The sequence below is a fragment of the Indicator indicator genome, chromosome 15, assembly GCF_027791375.1.
Source record: "Indicator indicator isolate 239-I01 chromosome 15, UM_Iind_1.1, whole genome shotgun sequence".
Lineage (NCBI taxonomy): Eukaryota > Metazoa > Chordata > Aves > Piciformes > Indicatoridae > Indicator > Indicator indicator.
Window position 1 is genome coordinate 13,299,320 of NC_072024.1, and position 19,974 is coordinate 13,319,293.

The window sequence follows — 19,974 nt, forward strand, 5'->3', positions numbered from 1 at the left end:
TAGACATTTAATGGCCGTTACAGAGATGGCACCCTCAGGAAAGAGCTCTCCAGAGCTGGTGTGTGGCCAGAAACAAGGCAGGGGCTTATTTGCTGCTGTGCAAATATCAGCTTGCAGAATGGGAAAGTGAGGCCTTTCTTGTCATGAGTTGATTTGTACTGAGTCCTTTAGCAGCAGAACCAAGGGTTTAGGAGGAGCAGGTTGGTAGGTAACATCCCCTCCTGAGTGCACCCTGCACCCAAGTCTGCTGTTGTCCTTTGGAAGGGTTTTTGCTCCTTTCCAGGGATTGTTAGCTCTGCCACAGAGCAGTGGCTGCAGCTAAGGTGGCAGAGGTAAGGATGTTCTTACATGGTAACATAATGATTGTTAAATACTTTTTAAATCGATCGTGGTTTGGGAAAAATGCTGATTTAGATCTGTCACTGCTACTTTCTCCCCATGTGTGTTTTGAGATCTTGATTTCTTCCTAAAGCAGACTTCTGTACCTGCAGTCAGTCTCAGGTGACAGGTAACCATCAGTCATGAAGTCAGCTATGAAGCTAGGGGCAGATGGAACTGCTCATGTTCAGTGTGGCACACAGGTCACTTCTCCCTCAGTCTTTGCTCGGTCTCTGAGGTCTGGCAGGCTACCCAGCTCTAGAGACAATTGCTTGTTTTACTATTGATGAGAACAGACATTTCTTCCTAGTTTTAGAGCCTGAATTTTTAGAATGTTTTGTAAGCAAAGAAATAATTGGCTTGCCAAAGGAGAAGTGAGACTTTCTGCCCTCTCCTACCTGTGGTCTTAAGATTCTTTTCAGTATTCCAAGAGGCACCACCCTTCATTGCCCCAGTAGGTCTTTTGCCGCTGCGTGAACAGAGCCAAACTTATCAGTAAAAAAGCCAAGTGCATCAAATGATGACTGGGACTTTGAACAGCTCTGACATTCAGAATTATTCAGGGCTTATTCAAACTTCTTCCTGAATTGATCAGTTGGATGAAAACTCACAGGGAAATGGTACTTATATTCTCAGGTAACTACATTCATCATTGCCAAGAAGGACTTTCAAACTGCAATAGAAAGGAAAGGTTCAATTCTGACCATGCAGGAGCTTCACCCACTGGGTCTTTCCATCGTGCCATAGCACTAAACCAGAACATGCCACCCTCCCACAGTAAAATAAGATTTCAGAAGTGCTGTGGTGTCATTCCAATCTCTATTCATTTGGAGTCTGTAAGAAAGAGGATTTTTAGGTATGAAAGAGGACTACTCCTTGGCGAAAAACATTCACAGTTAAACCACAAAACATTCATTAAATATCTCCATCACTGCTGTTCAGTTGCAGATGTAGAGAAAGGAGTAGATAGATTATTTGACATACAAAAGCTAATTAGGGTTGGCTGACAAATCACTGAATTTTACTTTGAAGAATGGGACAAGTTTTTACATGACTGAGATGGTAGAAATTGATCAAAACATTATTAAATACAAACCATCTAGCTTGCTTCCAGCTCTGACTTTTTTTCCCCCAGCAGTCTCTGCTGTCCAGGCCACATTTTCTGTAGCTGAAAAATCATTAGCAATTTCTACAATCAGCATTTCAGTGCAAGGAAGAGAGAAGCCTCTGGAGCATCAGGGGTGAGGACAGAGGCTTTTAGCAGCTGGATTCCTTCCTCAAAAAGACTATGACTGAGCTTACATGTTAGTTTTAGAAGCCTTGTTGCATTTGACATACAGCCATTAAGCCATGGCAATCTATTTTTTAAACATGCATGCTCTGGCTCTGACCATTTAGCAAATGAAGAACAGAGGTGCTCTCTACCTTCAAAATAAAAAAGCAGTTACCCTAGTCTGCCTAATGTAATGCCCACTGGGATTCTCCTAGTGTGAAGAACTGGTAACTTTCTGTGAGGAATTTGTGGAAAGCTTAGTAGCTCAGTGTTTGGTACATGTCAGAAAGCTTCTCGTTCGGGAATGTGGGTTAATAATTTTGATAGGCTGGAAGTATTAATTGAAAACTTATCTTCTTCACTTTGCAGCTTAAAAAGGTATTTAAAACTGGACACCTATGGTGTCTTATTATTTCTTCCCTTCCCACCCTAGTCTAAGAACCATGCTTAATTACCTGTACAGAGTGGTTTAAATCACTAAAGTTTCTAATATAGAATATGAAGTTGCTCACTTTATAAACCATCAACTTTTTTTCTTAGTTCATCAATTTACATGGTTACATAGATGTGTTTCAGTGTTACAAGGATCTTAATCATCAAATCATTTAATCTCAGAGTGCTGTGAAGAAATCAAGTATCCATGCTTTACAAAACAAGGAAGCACACCTTGTGAACAAGAGGCTAAGGCTAAGTTCATGCAAAATATGTGCAGAGCAGGATCTCACTTTTAGTTTGTAAATTTTTTCCGATTCCAGATTAAGGAAGTGGAGACAGAACATAGTGTAAAAGAAAAAAAATAGCTAACCATGGTGGAAAACAACTTTTATTTAATTCCCTTTAAGAAAACCCAAAGAAAGGTTAAATTACTCTGGAAGAAAGGCTTTAAACAGGGCCAAGATAATTACCATTATGTACTTCTGCGTTCTCAAGCAAGGTCTTCAGAAAATAAAAACCACGACCTACAGTAAAGTAAACGCTTTTAAAAGGTTCCCTTCCTATTTCTTTCCTTTGCTGTAGATCTATTTTTGTGTTGTAGATCCATTTTACTGCTATCTGTCTTTTTTAACTCCAAATTATTTTGGCTGTTTCTTTAGGCAGGTCAACACCCAGGGCAAACACATGCAAGCTCACAATATTCTTGAAATATTTTATTATAAAGCACTTCAGACAAACAAAAAAAAATGTTCTCATCTGTAAAAGGAAACTATTTTAAAACAACATTCATAAAGAAAATAGACTGTTCTTAAGCATTAACTTCAGTTAGAGCTCTTCTGTAATGCAATCTAAAGACAAAACTGATGGGTCAAGAGCTGTTCATTTCATATACACTCATAAAAGGAAGACTAAGATGTTACACAGACAGCATGGAGCATCTTATTGTTGATTAATGAAATAGGAACATTTGATAGTTTATTTGGGCCTGACAAAACAGTCCAGCATTTAAATATTTTTTCAGTCCCAAAAGAGACAAACCATTAACAATTTCTCACTTGATAACTAAGCCAGCCCTGGGTAAGGGTTAGAGCCACTTCAAAGCATCTAACTTGGTATCAGTTCTTCATTTCATGTACTTCTCCTGTTGATCAGCCAAGATTTTTGCTGAGGATTTGGCATCATAGAAAAGTTCATTTATTTCTTCAATATGCTCTTTCTCGATGCTGTCTTTCCCATTAATCTTGGCAAGCAGGTTAGCTGGGGTCAGTAACTGCACAGCATACCTGTGATCAAACAGAGACTGATGCATAATTACAGTTCAGGCATTCCCAGTGAATGGAATAAATGCAGGGGTGGGAGACTTGTTAGGAAACACATGGCTCTACCAGCAGCATAAAAAAAATCTGCAAGACTCTCCAGCATGTACACTCCTTAAAAAAGGAAAGAGGATTACCACCTTTTTTTTTTTTCTTCAGTGTTAGCACTGCTCTTAATAGACCACATTTTTTGTACTGAAGAAATTTGTCTCGCTTCCAAAAGCAGGTTGTCCTTCAGTGGGTTTAGACCCAGTCATACTAAAGAGAAAAGCCAACTGCACACAACTTACCTTAAAGTTGTCTTGGTACCAATTTCCCCTAAGTGGTTTAGAGCTTCTTCACTAATATTAATTCCTTCTGTCTGAGCACGAAGCTTTATAATCTGTTGGAATGAATGAGTTAAGTGAGATACCAGCCCAAACAATCAGGATAGCTTAATATCTGGCAACTCTGCCAGCTTACGAGATGAGACACGCTAGAGACAGTGTGGAGAATTAGCCTAGTGGAACTTCCCACTGAACTAGAATTTGTAGAATCCTAAGTCTTTGAATAGACAAATGCACTGTTGAAAAATAATTATCACAAGAGACAGGTAAAGTAACACATTTGGACTACCACATACTAATTCTGCATGGTTACCAAAGTGTATCTACTAAAAAGGAGCAGAATGAGAACTTACACACAAAAAACCCCTGAAAAAGTATGGAGGAAGCAACAGCTGGAGTCTTGTGGACAGCTATACCAGCTAATTACTAAATTTTGCAGTGTATCATTGCCACTACACAGTAATGCCCTCCAAAGAACCCTGCAGAAAGCTACACCCTTTCTTTAGCAGCTCACAACACGCTTTTTTTTTATTCAATTGACAAGAAGATAGTAAAATAAATCAAAAGTTACTTTCTATGATTCACCTATTCCTGCAAGCAGAAAATAAAAATAAAAATCACTAAGAAGAATCTAATCTTTCAAGAACAGTCTCAGGATTGTACCAGTTTGAAGATCTTTACAAAGTTGGAAAGCAAGATATCACCAATGAGCCTGAGCATATAAAGCTGTAACAAAAGTGGCACAAGTCTCTCGGTAGTCCGTATTACCAGCTGAGTGATAAGGGGCAGACTGGATAATGATGTTGTGTTGTAGTGCTGAGATAACTCTGGAACTGCAAGCCTCATATAATACAGGTATTTTTCACTTTGGCAGCTTTGTAAACAAGATATCAAGAGGCACTCGTTTAAATTAAAGCCATAAAAATACGCTCCAGGAGTCAGGGTAGGGAACAGAGCTAGAGAGCAGCTTGAGATGGCAGGAAGCTGGACTAAGATATTAATAGTGAATACTGCAATTTGCAGCAGTGTTTGCCTATTTCAGACTGAAGAGGGGTTTTTTTTTCCCTCTTTCAGCTCACCTTCTCTTCACTGAAATACTACTCCTTTATTCCTCCCCTGCTAGAAACAAGGCATTTGTCTTGAATGCCCCATCTTTAACAACATTTTTATAGTAACTATTTGGTGAACCTTAATGAAGGACTGGGGTCTGAGCCATTAACCCAGGAAATACATATAGAAGCAAGCTGCTATGATATAGGAAAATAAGGAGTTTATCAAGTAAAATACATTAGGAACAAAATGTCCCAGTTATAGCCCCTAATATGATTTTAAAGGTTGGTTACAACAATACCTGACTAGACTATGCATAAGTGAATTTCTTCCCTGTTGTGGTTACACCAAGGTATCTGTGGGTCTTACTTTCAGAGTGGAGCTACACAATGGGATTCTCACTTTATCAACACAAAGAAATATTTCGAACTAGTTATGAACAATACAGAGACAATTAATATGCTGATAAATCAGTTGGGAAAGGTCAAGGCCAAGAGTCTCACACAGAAAAATCCTACTGAAAATTTCCTAGAATGAAAGAAAAATGGGAGAAAAAAAAAAAAGATAAATTTATGGATGTCTTATTTTTAAAGCCCCCCCAACTGTATTTAGCTGGAAATCAAAGTTAAGTGTAACAATTCCTTCTCTTCTCCTGAGAGAACTCATTTAAAAGCCTTAATTTAAGGGAAGATGAGATTACCTCACTGTGGGAACATGATTTATGGGAAAATGGGCTGGACTCTTTTTAGCTTTAGGAAATGCTACTGTAAACACTGTCTCTCCCTTACTCCTGTGCAGAGTGGAAATCACAACACTTAGCCAGCTCTTCTGAAAATCCACAGTTCAGAAACAAGCTCTTTAGTAGTGTATTATCTGCACTATAATAGAGCACACCAGGCAGGTATTATATACGGCAACCTTAACAAAACATAACTTATGAGTAAATACTCCTACTCCCTTAATTACACAAAATTCACATACAGTATAGGGAAGTCCAGAGTGTCTGTCAACGTCTCCAGAATGAGTCAAAATCACGCTTTATTTGTACAAAACATAATCGTATTATTAAATCACTGGGCTGCATCCACTGTAATCTGTACCACAATGCTTTAAAGTGTCCTTTAAGGCACCAAAAAATTATCCTGAGAATTGCTCACAACAGTCTTACAGGAAAAGCTCCTCAAGAAAGGAGCCTCTAGGTTTATATTCGATAAATGCCTCGGCTTCACCTTGGCACTTATCCAGCAGGAGGAGACCATTATCTCCTGACAATGCTCTCCTTCATTGACACTATCTCTTAAATAATACAAAGAATTGACATGATAAACCTTAATGTCTTCTGCACTGTGTCACTTCACAGCATTGAGACGCTAATGAGGGGGATCTTTGACACGGTGCATCATAATGGCACCTAAGCATTATAATCGATACACAATACCTTGTGATGGCCCCACAGGAAAAGTTCCAGGCATTCAGGAGCCTATCTCTGCAACACTTACTGTGCTTGCATTTCCAAGCTTGACTAGGGCAATGAAAATCCTCCCAGTTCAAGGAGACAGGCCTAGTGGGTTAGAGCTGTAGTACAGTTCATGAGGTTGCATTCCTCAATCCCTCTCATCTCTTACACAGAGGAACAGTTCGCTTGATGTCTGGGACCAAAGGTCCCAAAATGTAATACTTCATCACACAGCACCTGAAAAAGCATCACCTGCTGGAATCTGCAAAGTCTATGCAAAGCACATCTGTGCAAGAGATAAGGTCAGCTACCAATCACGCTATTTCACGCAAGCAAGATGTCACTTTCAGCTCTAGATAGGCTTCCCAATAGGACCCATCACAGGGTGGAAATCAGACATGCATGATTCTAACCATCTTACTATAAACTGTTACTAAAGCAGCATGCATTGAGGAAGTGGTAAGCTTTCTGGCACAAAACCTGGTGACCACAAAGTGTCAAACAGCTCTACAGTTAACAGAATACACAGAGACATAGCAGTTGTCCTGACAGACTAGAATTCCAGAGACTTTCAAGAATTTATCTTAAAATGCTGTGCCTACCTGCTTCATTTCTTGGGGTGTATACAGCATGGTTCGAATAATCATCACTCTGTCCAGCAGGTCCAGTGGTATTCCATGAGGAGACACTACATCTTCTGTTCCTCTAAAGGAGACACCAGAGAGATCAGATAGGATTCTGAGTTCAGCATGCTGAGTTTACCAAAATCAGTTCTAAGGGACTACACATCTACTCGTTTACATTTCTTGTGTCTTTCCAGAGAGACACACTCCCCAGACAGACACAAAACATTCTAGTCTGAAGGTCATAGTGGTCAGCCTAAGGGAAACATGTTTCTGGAGCCCTTAAACATGCCACTCAGAAATACTTAAAAGGTTGTGCTTGCCATCACATTTCCCTGCATTGTATCTTACGATGCAGTCTTTTCTAGTGTTCCAAAGTATCTTCTGGCAAGGAACAAATAAATCTTAGTAAGTTGCTTAGCACTATCAGTAGAAATTATATACACTGTCACCTATTTGGAGAACATTCCCTCTTGCTGAGTAAGTTCAATCCTTCCCCCAGTCCTTGCAGTGATTACATTCTATGCTTGCAATCCAGCAAGTTGAGACGTGAAGGTCTGTGCACAAAGTACAGAGCAGGATGTAGACCCACAATAATTTTATTTGTTTGATATACAACACCCAACAGCAAAGGCTGCAGACACACCTACTCTTGGTTTTCCACCACAATTTGCTGTGAAGTACAAAAGTGAAAGATATCCAGATTTCATGAGATCTATAGAGATCACAGGTAAAAACAGTTAAGTGCTGGTAGAGAACTACATTTCAGTTCAGTGCTAGGATTCAGTCACTGTGGCTTTGGCCATTGAGAAATGAATGCCCTGAAATCATCTGCTGTAGTCTTAAGTCAACAGCACACTCTCTGAAGTGATTTCCTCTCTTATGAGGTTATAGAATCAACTGTACTATACAATCCATGTTCACCCAACCCTTTTAGAAGTCATCAGCAGGCAAATCAGCATCGCTAATTACTCGAGACAGCAATATACAGTTATAAACTTGCTTTTAAGGGCTTAATTTACCCAGATTAGATACAACCATTCTATGGACATTTTTTCTTAAACTTTTTTTTTTCATAACAAAATCTTCAGTGAACATACTCTGGCAGATCTCTATTTGCTCTACTTTAACAAGACAGCCTTTTTATGAATTTGCAAAGGCAGTGTTGCAATCTCCACCTCAAGGTGATAAGCCCTTCAAAACCGTTTAACTTCTACGCAATGAAAGTAGAGAAATATTAATACCAGATGAGGTGCTAAGAGGGAAAGGAATAGCTGATTACACAGCTGAAGTAAATCAATTGATAGAGTAGCACTCATTGCTAATGACGCCTTGTTTAGACATAATTAAACCTAGACCACAAATTAGCAGTAGACCTTAAGGAAGCATCTGAAAGAGGAGAGCGCTTCTACTGAACATGTGAAGAATGTATTGTGTGGGTGTGAAATACTGAAGTGGAGACATGAAATGCTGTGGAGATGAAAAACAAGTTAGATGGTAAGACTAAAGAATGACAGACCAACATAGCAGGAAATAATGAAGGGCAGGGAGAGGCTAAACCATGACATGCTTTAGCAGTAAGAAAGGGAAGCTTAAGTCTGATGCAATGGGGATAGCAAACAGCAAAAAGAGAAAAAGCAGTAAACTATTATATTAGAGGTTTGTATGTCTGGTGCTTCTGAGGTCCCTAATGTGGAAGCAACAGATATGTTGAGGTATCCAATCAAAAAGGTAAGTGTTACAGATCACCCAGGAAATAAGACAATTCAGAAGCTGTTAGAGAAAGAAGGATGAGTTAGTGGAAGTAAAACCATTCTGGTTTAACTCAGCCAGCCTGGCATTAAATGCCTGTCCCATCACAAAGCTCACAAGCAGTTCTTAAGCACTGATACAGTTTACAACCCAGGGATTATCACAGGTGCAACACTGGGGACAAAAGCCTTCTGTGCTTCTAACTGCTTGTACGGCTAATTCTAAGGTTTATGGACCAACGCAAACTGAAAAATTCAACTTTAGACATCATACCTGATAACACAGTTCCCTCGATTGGAAGCAAAGATGACGATGGGGGAAATGGAAGATTCCAGAGCTCGGTGCAGGTATGTGAAACATTCGATATCCAGCATGTGAACTTCATCTACAAAGAGTACACCTGGGACTAATTCTGCGATGCCTTGATCAATGTATTTATTTACCACCTTATTTATCTCTCCTCGAAGTTTATCTGAGAACAAAAAGAGACTGCTAGTTGCTCTGCTAGAGACCTGTAAGTCTGTACGAAAGACTAAAAGCAAGCAAAATTCTCTTTCAGTTTTTCACGGTTTGGTATTTTACCAACACAGGGAAAAAATCTCTGTGATACTGAAACTCTGTGGCATTCACTACTGTACTGGGGAGACATCTGTGCAACAAAATATATTTAAGCTAAACTTCCAACACTTCACTGAGGTAGTCTGTGTCCTCTCACATGGCTTATGAAAAACTCTGATTTTTGTGGGTTTAGGGAGTTTGCCAGAGGAGAAGGGGTAGTCAGTCAAACCTCAGTTTAAAACATGAAACTTGACAAAGTTTTCAAGCATGGCTGAAAACTGAAAGAACAAAATACTGCTACTGTATTTCAGCAAGAAATGTGTGTAACAACCAAAAGAAAAAAGACAAGCAAACGAAACCCCAAACAAAAATAAGGCTACGTAAAATTTCTGTGAACATCCAGGTCTCAAAGCTATGCAAGATGTTACATCAATAAATCTGACGTTAGAATAAAAAAGTGACCCCTGGCACAGACAGTACTTCAAAAGACTGCCATTCAAGTTAGGTATTGAAACACTTAGATCTAAATTTAGATAGTCACTTACTGAAACATCATTGCTTTCAAAGCAAGAAGGAGAATAGATCATTCTGTAGATCATTTTTTCCCTGCAATGATCTGTAGGTATGAAGAGCAGTAGTGCACTTACAGCACCTGTCTACTGAAGATGTATCTAAACCAAGCCAAGGGTAGGGTCTTTAGAAGCCATTTTACTACCCCACAGAAATTCAGTATGGTTTCTTCACGCAGGCACACATCCTAACAATGTATTTTAGATTCTTTTTGTTGTTGTTCAGTTTGGCTCTTTGTCAAAATCTGAAACTCATGCTCTCTGGCAGGAGTGTTTTGAGAAGGGGGATGGCACTAAGCATTCTGAACACTTTCTCCCCATGTAGACAGGTAGAGGACAGGTTATATTTTATCAGTGTGTGAACCAATAACATATTATACCATTTCCAGCCATTGCAATCCTAGCAACTCTATCAGTGTTTTTTGAAATTTGAATATTTATTAATAAATCCTATGGAGGCATTCACTGAGAGATGGTGCATGAATAAACCTGGTTTTAATCCTTTTCTAACTTGCAAACATATAGGATATACTGGTCTAAAAATACCATGCAGGATTCATACCAGTAATCTCAGTTTTCTTAGGCTTCATCAATTGTCCCATCATCGAAAGGATGTCTTGCCCACCCTAGGAGAAGAACATTATGGATCAGCTCAAGGTCATAGAGCAAACACATACTATGAGAATTTTATAAAACAGAAATGGGCTGGAGTTGTTTCTTGCAAGTTATCTAGGTACTTTTTATCAACAGTAGCTGATAATCTTGTCAAAGGTTAGGTCATCACTTCCACAGTATTCTAAACAAACATTTAGCTACTTCCTCACCCTTTCTCTAGCCTCATTCATTTGGAGAGCATGAAAAACAGATAATCTTCTAAAATACTGTCACAGAGAAGCTTTTAAGAACTAAAATTCTCAAGGAATGCAGAGACTTGGATTTCCTTCATGCTCAGTAGGTGTTCAGCCTGTAAACACAGGGGCAATTATGCTGAGTTTTAAAGAGTCTTGAACACCTTGGGGTTTGCATGTAAATTATTTTGTTGGAAAAATTATGTTTATTTTGAGATGGTGTAGATAAAGGGCTTGTATCTGACTGTAGGGATGCCAGTCTTTAAAACAAAAATATTTTACAGCTAGTGGCTTTTTTTTTTTTTGTGACCTAGATGGTTAAGATGCAGCAAGGAGTAACTCCTACTTTCAGTTCTTTGCTGCAGTATGTCCAGAGCTCTATTGAAAGTCACAAGGAAATTTTATGAGAAGCTATGGAACACTTCTGAAGGAAGCAGGGTCATCAACAGAATCCACAGCAGTCAGAAATACTTAGTGACCTTTTATTATAGTGCTTGCAGTTTCCATTTCGTGGCCTCAAAACCACAGAGAAGAACAAATTCATTTGTATTCACAACTTTCAACCAAAAAAGTGATGCAGATCTGATCTGCTGTTACCTCCTATTTGTAGGCAACTTTCCCTTGGGAGAGAAAGTAGTAATGTCTTTCCCTGGTCAAGAGGAACAGCCTAGACTGTTAACACCTACTGCTTTTCCTGCAGAGGAATTTTTAAGGGTGATTTAGGACAGCTTTAATTTCAACATCTCCTTTACTATTCTAGTAAATATCACATATATGTCAAATAATTTTTCAGTAATCTGTGGAGTCAGATACCTGAGGTCGAGCATTGGCCACATCCAAGTCATGCAGGGTGACATCCTGAATAATTTCCTTTTTCTTGTGCACATCACCCTTTGGCAAGGGAACATACTCTTCAGCTTCAAGGTCAAATTCCGTAGCATAGATATCACACCTGCCTTGCCTCTGAGGAAAGGCAAAGAAGAGAAACCCAGGTATAGAATTAGTTTCAGTGCCAAAACCTTGAGTGACACGAACTTGATAAAGATAAAGGGCTTTAGTTCACTATTCCAGTCCTGACAAGCTTCAGCTGACAATTCAGACATCCCACTCCCTGCTTAGCAACAGGCATACCCTATCTACTGATCAAAGCTCAAAAACTGTTGAAAAACACCTGATATTTTCAGTGGCAAGAATATTCCACTCCTCTCTTCCCCTTCTTTTAACTGTACGCAATTCTTGCTAAAGGACAAATCTAGCAGATTAACTAGAGATTGGGAGAACTGCTCAAGACTCCTTTGTAGGTGGGTGATTTATTATATGATACAAAAATATTACACTCATCCATTAAACAGCAAGTATCGCTGTACACTGCTTTCTAAATCAGATATGAAAAGAATGCTAACTAATGCACTATTCCCTTCTACATGTATATATCTTGTGAAGAAAATACCAAAGCGATAGAAGAAAGATTAAATACATGCACATGTCAGCCTGAAAATGACTAAAGTGGCTTGGTTTTTTCCTTTTCCCTTAAAGATGTCTTGATCTTACAGAAAAGAAAACTCATCCAGACAGCATCAGTGATAGCTTCCTTGCCAGGTGACCTTAATTGTGAGCCAGATGACCATGTTCTTTCAGTGCAAGAGAGAATTTTCTCTCCGGATAAGGAAGACACTAGGCTCTTTTTAGAACTTCCATGTAACCATTTCATGTAAGTTAAGGTTAATAAATCAGAGACTTCTGACAAAGGCAGAGAAAGGTCTGCAAGAATACATACACCTGCATAGAAGTCCCGAACTTTCCTTTTACCTTGACAGCTCCACTGTTTGCTTCAATATAAATAACGTCACCAGTTTCCACTCGTTCCTTCTGCAAACTTTCAAATATGCTTGGGTCCAGCTGGAGTTAAGCAAACATCACAGTTGGTCAAAACAGTTCCATATTGTCATGGTAATCAAGAAAAATAAATTTATTCTAAAAAGCTCACTCCCACCAGACAGAATTAAACTGCAACTTCCCCCAACAACACCTCTAGGATTTTATAAAGCTGTAGCATTTGAAATAGTGATAAAGAACAAATCTGAAAAGACAATGCACAGAGCTTGCTTTCTTCAAAAAAAAAAAAAATAATCTGCAGCTTGAAGGAAGTGATGGTTAAATGCTAGAAACATGTATCACAAAGTATCTTTTTGTAACGTGACCATGTATTTATGGCTGGGAAGTAGCACTTCTCTTGCTTGCTAGCATAACTTTTAAAAAAAATTCTGGCCATAGCACAGAATGATGCTACTTGATTTCTTGAGCCTTTGTCCCCTGTGGAGCTGAGTGAGGAAGCGTGGGTATGGAATATGTTAGAAGCTTTGTTTCAGTACATGTTTATTCACTTTTGCTCTGCGTTTTCTTGTTTTCAGAGTGACTGAAGGCAAGATGATACTTAACAATAGAGACAGCTTTCAGTTCTCTTGTGCTCTGACAGGGAAATTGAACAACATGGACAGAGACAAGAAAACAAAGGGAAACTGGGTCTGAGCTGGCAGTATACCAGCTCAATTTCCAGTTTCTCTATCAAATACTTACTAGAGCACAGCGACAGAATGTGACAGAAAAAAACATTTACACTGAGAAAGTAAGATTTCCCAAAAATCACCTTCAGAAGTTTGGTCAAGCATCAGGAAAAGACAAACCAAACAAGATTCGTCTTGTACATTTGTTATCACAAACATAAATTTATAGCCAGTCTAAGCAGCCAATCCCAGACTGAGACGGAACGTAGTTTAGATTCCGAGCTCAGCCTGTTCCTGTTTCTCTGTGGTACTAGTAATGCTGCAAAACCGCATCAGGACCTCTTCCTGCTTAAACGTGCTGCTAGCTTTCTGAAGACATGCAAGTGTGTGCTATCAAGGAGCAAAGGGGCTGTACTGAACAGTGGGTTTATCCCCAATTTCAACTAGACATTTGTCTTGTCTCCTAATAGATATTCCATACAAAGCAGGTATATGCGCTCAGAAGTAGAATAAAGTCATCTAGCTACAGGCAACAGCCTCTTGGCTGCTCCTCAGAGATGGGCAGCAAGAGCTTAAAGCGGAAATATGAAGTGCTAAAAATAATAATACAGGCCTGAAATACTTAAGGATTTTTTTGAGACTCTACCATACATACCTTCAACTGTTTGGTTCCCTTTGCAGTTTTAAGTCCTATAATTACATGGCTGATTGTTTTGCCATAACCCCCCATAGGATTTTCAGTCTCACATGGAGTTAGTTCTGTAACCTCTCCTTCATAAACCTCCTTGGTCTCCTTAATCCTCAACCCTGTAAGAAATTGTTTAGAATAGTTTTAGTGAACAAATCAAAGGCTGCACACACTCAGGAGACTGCTGCATTAGTACCAACAGAACGCAATATATTCTTAGGCTGCATTACCTTTAATAATTTTTTTTTTCATTTCAAAAGCAGAAAGATCAATTACTGTTCTCTACTGCAATATTAAGTGAAAATATTCACCCTGTGTCATCAGAGCAAAAGTTCAGCCCAAGTTCTGACCTACGAAGCAATTTATTAAAATGCAAGAAATTGTTTTCTTTCTGTCTGGTCTTATTAGTCCTTGAAGCAAATGTCAGTATCCTCTCTTCTCCCTCCCCCAAAGCAGGGATCTGCTTGACTTGTTCCCCTATGTTAAAGGCAGAGAAACAGTTCATCTTCTGAAACTAAAGATCAGCAACACTAGTACAACTGCAAGTTCTAGACAATTTTTGTACCATCAGAAAATCCATGCAAAGTAAAGAAAAAGAGAAAAATATTAACTTCATAAAAAATGTTTAATTTTAGCAACTGAGTTAAAAATAACCCAAATTGACAATTGTGATCAAACCTTGTAAAATTAAAAAAAAGGCCCCTCTATCATTCAAAATATTTTTCAAGTTAATAGCAAAAGCTGAGCTAGATAAAATTTAGCAGAATCCACTAGAATGCAAATCTAAAACTACTTCAAAATAGCTGAAAATGACATCCTTACTTTGCTGGTTTTCAGACAGTTGAGTAATTGTCATAGTATCTGAGTATCTTCTAGTCACAACTGTTGTAATTAACTAAGTTACTTTAAATTGAGGAATAATATGGAGCTGAAGACTTTTATGGTTAGACTGTTCCAAAGAAAAACCACTATCATCACCACCACCACTACAATTATACAGACGTTCAGACTACATAAAAGTTCAAAGAACCCACATCTGAAGAGACTCTATAAAGTATTTTATGAGACACACATGCCATAGCAAAAATAATGAATGGGCTGTAACAAGATATAAGGAAGTCATCCTGCCCAGTCTGTGGCTATTAGGACTTTATAAAACTTTCCTTGTTTCATAACTTTTCATTTTGCTTTGAAATAGATCAGACACTTCACCAATAATCTGGAGTTGCCGATAGGGGAATATAAAGAACTGACAAGTATGAGTCTGTCTCCCTCTACTGGACCCAAATTAAGACCAGGATTTGAAATGTGAGAAACAGATTAGTTGTGGACAACATGGTCATTTCTTGGTTGCTTTCTCTTAAGTAGCACTACGTAAAAAGTTTTATATAAAAGTTAATTTCAGCAACTTCTTAACATGCTTTTCTCAGGTACGCCAAAACATCAGACCAAAAAAAAAAAAACCATGAACCCTTAGTTATAAACCTGACCTAGACAAGGCTGCATCCCACAGGCTGCATGTGCAAGGAACCTGAAGAAACATGTGAACTGCTGGTGCTAAGAAGCAGACATCCACAGGTCTGTTTTTTCCTTTTTGTTTCTAAACTTTCAGCAGGAGCTCTATTCTGCTCTGAAAAACTGGAAGCCCATTTGTGTTTGGTGTATATTTGGTATGCTGCTAATGCATATCTTCCATTTTCACTTAATCTGAAAAGAATCCAATTCACATGCTCAGAGTCTGCTCCACAAAGCAAACCAAAGCTGAGTCAGTGAGGACAACCTAGAGGTTTGCTTCAAATGCACATCTGTGATTTCATGTGCTCGTATAGATGTGTCTATTAAAAAACTGTTTGCAGATGAACATAGTATGAACAAAGGTGATTGATGCTTTGAACTTGCTGCTGATTATCCTTTGTTTTCAAATGAATCTGCACATATCAACTACAAATTTCATTCTCAAAAGAGCTCTTCAACTTAAAGAGAGAGGCATTTCCTACTGGTTCAACAGAACTATATGGAGTTAAATAGTGTCTGTTTGATTTACTGGCAGTTACAGTTTGGAGACACAGGGAAGAGATATGCTATTTAAGTGGCTATTCCAGTAGTTATTTTTTAGTGCAACTGAGCTCTAACATTAGCTACTGTCATTATCCTTGCCAGCTGCTAACAAGATCTATATAGGATTAATCTCTCTCAGCTGAAGGCTTTTTAACCCATACAATTCAGTCTCCTCATTTCCCACCCTGTCTTTTTATGTTTCTTAGGTATTACAAGCTCTCTACTACCCCCCAAGCAGTGTTTGACCACAAGACTATGACATATCTGCTCCTAAAAGACTCCCAACAATAAAAAAAGCTGTAAACTCATAGTCATCCCAGCTTCCTTATACAGTGATGGGTCCAAAACAGTCAGACAAAAAAAAAAAAAAGGGGTAAAAATTTGATGTTAACATCCCTGCCATTTGTAGAAATTCAAGCAGCTAAACCCTCTGAAATAAAAATGCAGAATGAGCAACAGGTGATGTGTACAGAATCTGCTAATAAGAAACTATATAGCCACCCAAAAAAAACCAAACAACCTCCAAAACAAGCAAACAAAAAACCTACATTAATATTTTAAGTAGTGGTTAAGTGTGAGTTGAAGCTTCTCTTGCATCCAATCACAGCTGACATTGCACTGTGCAAACAACTGTTGTTTGTTGCTTTTTTTTTTTCCAAAACACATCCTTGTATATTATTTATTTATCAGGCAGAGAAGCTAACATGTAACTGAATTCTAAACATGATTGGAGAACATTCTATTACGAGAAACAGTAATTATTAGTCCTTTAAAATATTTCAGAGATTACTTTTTTTCTCCACACTGATAAAAAAATATTCAATAAAGGTTGTTATGAAAATGTGACATGGAATTCAACAAAAAGGAATAAAAGAAGTTCCATCTTTCATGAACACCAATATTTGTTTAGAAGCGTCTCTGTATTGACATTCAGGGAATGCAGGGAACTAACAATGTAGCTGGCTGTTAAACCTCAGAGAGTTAAAATACTGCTATCTCTAGAAATGACAACATGGATGGCATAAGTTTCATCTGTAGGTTCAGGTTTCCCAATCTCTGACAGGGAACTTCATCACATCAAGGAAATATTTCAGACTACTCAGTCTCTGGCTTCCCTCCCCCAGGTCCTGCCAGATTCAGGGTAACCAGAACACCAGAGACTACTGAGAGCTGCTTTCTTATAGAAGTCAACGAAATACTTCTGTTTCATTGCAGAACTGAGAGACTTCTTCACCTTGCTGCCACCAAATACTTAGATGAAGTCTAAGGGGAAACATGGTACAGAAACCAGGAAAACTAACTGCTAACATGTTCAGTGCTAAAATCAGTTAGGCTACCCTTAGCCAACCCTCATACAAACAAGGGCCACTTCTGACTGCATTTATCAGCTGTCAGCAGCAATTATGTAAGAGATTTTTTAGATATTATTGAGGCTGCATTGCAAACTCAACCAATTTACTTCAAGCTTGTAAAAACGCTCTGGAATTGAGGAAGACATTAAGTTAAAGTATTTATTTTGTTGGCATGGAACTTACTTTGTGCTTGCTGGAATACTGTCAGGCTAACACTGCCATTTGGGAGTCCCTGATTAAGACTGTTTAGTAGGGTGAAATCACTGAAATAAAATAGAAGAGCACATTTTTCTGTCTACAAGTATTTCTGCTAGTGTAAGAAACTAAAAATAATTTCTCTTTCAGTTTTATTCAAGTCACAGACACAACCTGGAGGTGAGAATCTGGGAAAATGGAATAAATCATAACACAACAACTAAATTATGATTTATAAACAGAAAACCTGGTGCCCCAGAAAGATGTTACATTTTCTGTGTGGAAAAGATTCACTAAATTAGGATCAGCACTACAAAACCCCACAACATACAATAATCTGAAAACCACCATGACCACTGAGAATGAAGAAAAGTAAAATAAGCATCATGCAAATACTTAACTTTTCTTTTTCTGAAACCTACCAATTGCACGTCGGAAGTTTTCCATTAGAACTTCTGTTTTCTTGATCTCAGTAGAATAGACCTCGCTTCCAACCATGGGACAAAAAGGAACTTTACTTCCCAGTTCCTGAGCAATAGCTAAAGCCAAAGCAGTCTTCAAAACAACAAAAGCAAAACCCACATATGAATTTTTATGAGAATTAACGAAGCATTCTTTCTGCACAGAGTTAATTTTCCTCATTCATATGACTTTCCAAATGCGAATTATCAATTTAATATCAAGGCTTTTTGGTGTGACACATTCCTCCCATATAAGAACCCTTCTCTGTCCCAGGAAGTTAGACACATATAAAGTGACTTTTACCAAAAATTTATGAAACACCTTAACGAAATGATAGTGGGCATCAGAGTTTGACATCTAATACAAATGCAAAAAATACTTAAACAAAGCAAAAACTATTTAGACTTTTAATATGAAACTAGTTTCTAAGACTCTTCTTCAGAGACTATACTACTTATGTGTTTGGTACTCTACAAGAAGTGGTTCCACACGAATGCCTGAACGCATCACTGAATGCTGCCAATGCTGATGACATGGCAAAACCAAAAATACAAAGCAGGAAACCACATCAACATGTTGATGAAAAAAATTCCAGTAGATGAAAATATAGTGTAAATACTACCCCAAAATGCTTCTGAAGACAAATTAGAAGATCTGGGAATATTTTATTTGATATCAAAGAGAAAAACTAAGTACCTTGCCAGTTCCAGGAGGTCCGGCCAACAGCACAGCTCTGCCAGCCATTTTCTTGCTTCTGATCAGTTCCACTATAACTCCGCAAGCCTGGAAGTTAAATATTTACACTGTTAACAAGTATTGCTATAATTTTGGTCCATCAAAAATATTTCACAGGAAAAGGGAGACAAAAGCAGAAAAGCCTAAAACTTTATGACACAGGCACTTAAAAAAAAATCACAAGCAAAACTCAACCCAAGAACACAGGTCTTATCCCCTCCTGGAGTTGCAGGCATACAGAAACATTTAAAAATAACACAGGAAATTAATCTTTGACTTTCAGAATGACAGATCTGCTAAAGCACCCACCAGGCCTGACACCAGACTGAAACGGAAGCTTCAGTCCCCACTTGCACAAAATCTCTTTTGAGTTTCTGGAGATTTCATTGCCTTTTATACCCCAACTTCTACGCCTAAAACCTGAGACACTAGGGTGTCAGCCAGCTTTGCCGCCAGCTAATGCAAAAAGAGTAGCGCTGTAAAGAATAGCTTTCATCACCCGCATCGCTTCTCACACGGCGGAATACACGGAGGAGCGCTGGCAAAGTCTTTCTAACTTCACTCACTAACGGGACTTAGAAATAACACCCAGTACAACCCAGACCTGTCCCCCACACCGCCCGGGGCCCCTCAGACTCTCAAATCAACTGGGGTGGAGACTGCAGAGCCCCGAGAAAGCCCCGGACGGGCCCTGCCACCCCTCTCGCTCACCTCCCGCGCATTCTCCTGCCCCACGAGCCCGGCCCCCGCCGGCTTGGCGGTGCCGCTCTCATCCAGCCCCAGTCCCTTGACATGGCTGTGAGCAGCAATGCGCTGCGTCTTCGAGGTGCTCTTCACCTCCTCGATCTTCATGGCAGGACAGAACAATCCCCAAACAACCGCACTCGCCACACGCGGCCCGCGCGTTACCAAGGCTCCCGGCGCGCAGCCACCTCTGCCCGCCCCGCTCTGCCATTGGCCCCTGCGGCGGCGCTCTCGATATGTATTGGGCACAGCGCATGGCTGTCATAGGCAGGATGTGCTTACTTTTTAGGGTCCGTCAGCCTGTTTCCGTGAGCGCCGCCTCCAGAGGGGCCGTCTGGCAGCGGGCACTGCGGAGGAGTGGTGCCGGGAGGAAGGAATCCTTAGGGACGGCGCGGGGCGGAGGAGCGGTAGGGCTTTTTCGGCGAAAAGCACAGGCCCTTCTGAAGGGGAAAACCACTTTGTTCTTGCTCAGCAGATTTCATGGCCCTCCAGAAACACTTCCTTGCTTCACTGAATCTGGTTTGTGGTTGGACCCTGTTTTTCTCCCCGCTGCTGGGGAAGAGGCAGCCCTGAGTTATCTGCGCTCGGCTCGGTGCTGGATGCTTCTCTTTCTGTCCTGGATGCTAGGGCTGCCCACGGCTGGTTACAGTAT

At 39.5% G+C, this 19,974-nt stretch overlaps 1 protein-coding gene across 1 annotated transcript; it reads right to left on the reverse strand.

The window, feature by feature from the left end:
- Positions 1–2,840: 2,840 nt before the first annotated feature.
- Positions 2,841–19,430, reverse strand: RUVBL1 (RuvB like AAA ATPase 1). Its single transcript, XM_054387316.1, has 11 exons — positions 19,290–19,430; positions 18,540–18,626; positions 17,804–17,936; positions 13,744–13,895; positions 12,394–12,483; positions 11,398–11,547; positions 10,299–10,362; positions 8,883–9,081; positions 6,837–6,939; positions 3,693–3,784; positions 2,841–3,369 (listed from the first exon to the last, which is right to left on the reverse strand). Exons 1-11 carry the CDS (start codon positions 19,428–19,430, stop codon positions 3,210–3,212), a joined length of 1,371 nt encoding a protein of 456 aa, XP_054243291.1. The 3' UTR covers positions 2,841–3,209.
- Positions 19,431–19,974: the final 544 nt, after the last annotated feature.

Coding starts and splice junctions, on each gene's coding strand:
- RUVBL1 (XM_054387316.1), bottom strand. CDS start 19,430: ATGAAGATCGAGGAGGTGAAGAGCACCTCGAAGACGCAGCGCATTGCT. Junction 11,548..12,393: donor CAAACAGTGGAGCTGTCAAG/GTAAAAGGAAAG, acceptor GCCTTTCCTCAG/AGGCAAGGCAGGTGTGATAT. Junction 6,940..8,882: donor CGAGGGAACTGTGTTATCAG/GTATGATGTCTA, acceptor TGTCTCCTTTAG/AGGAACAGAAGATGTAGTGT.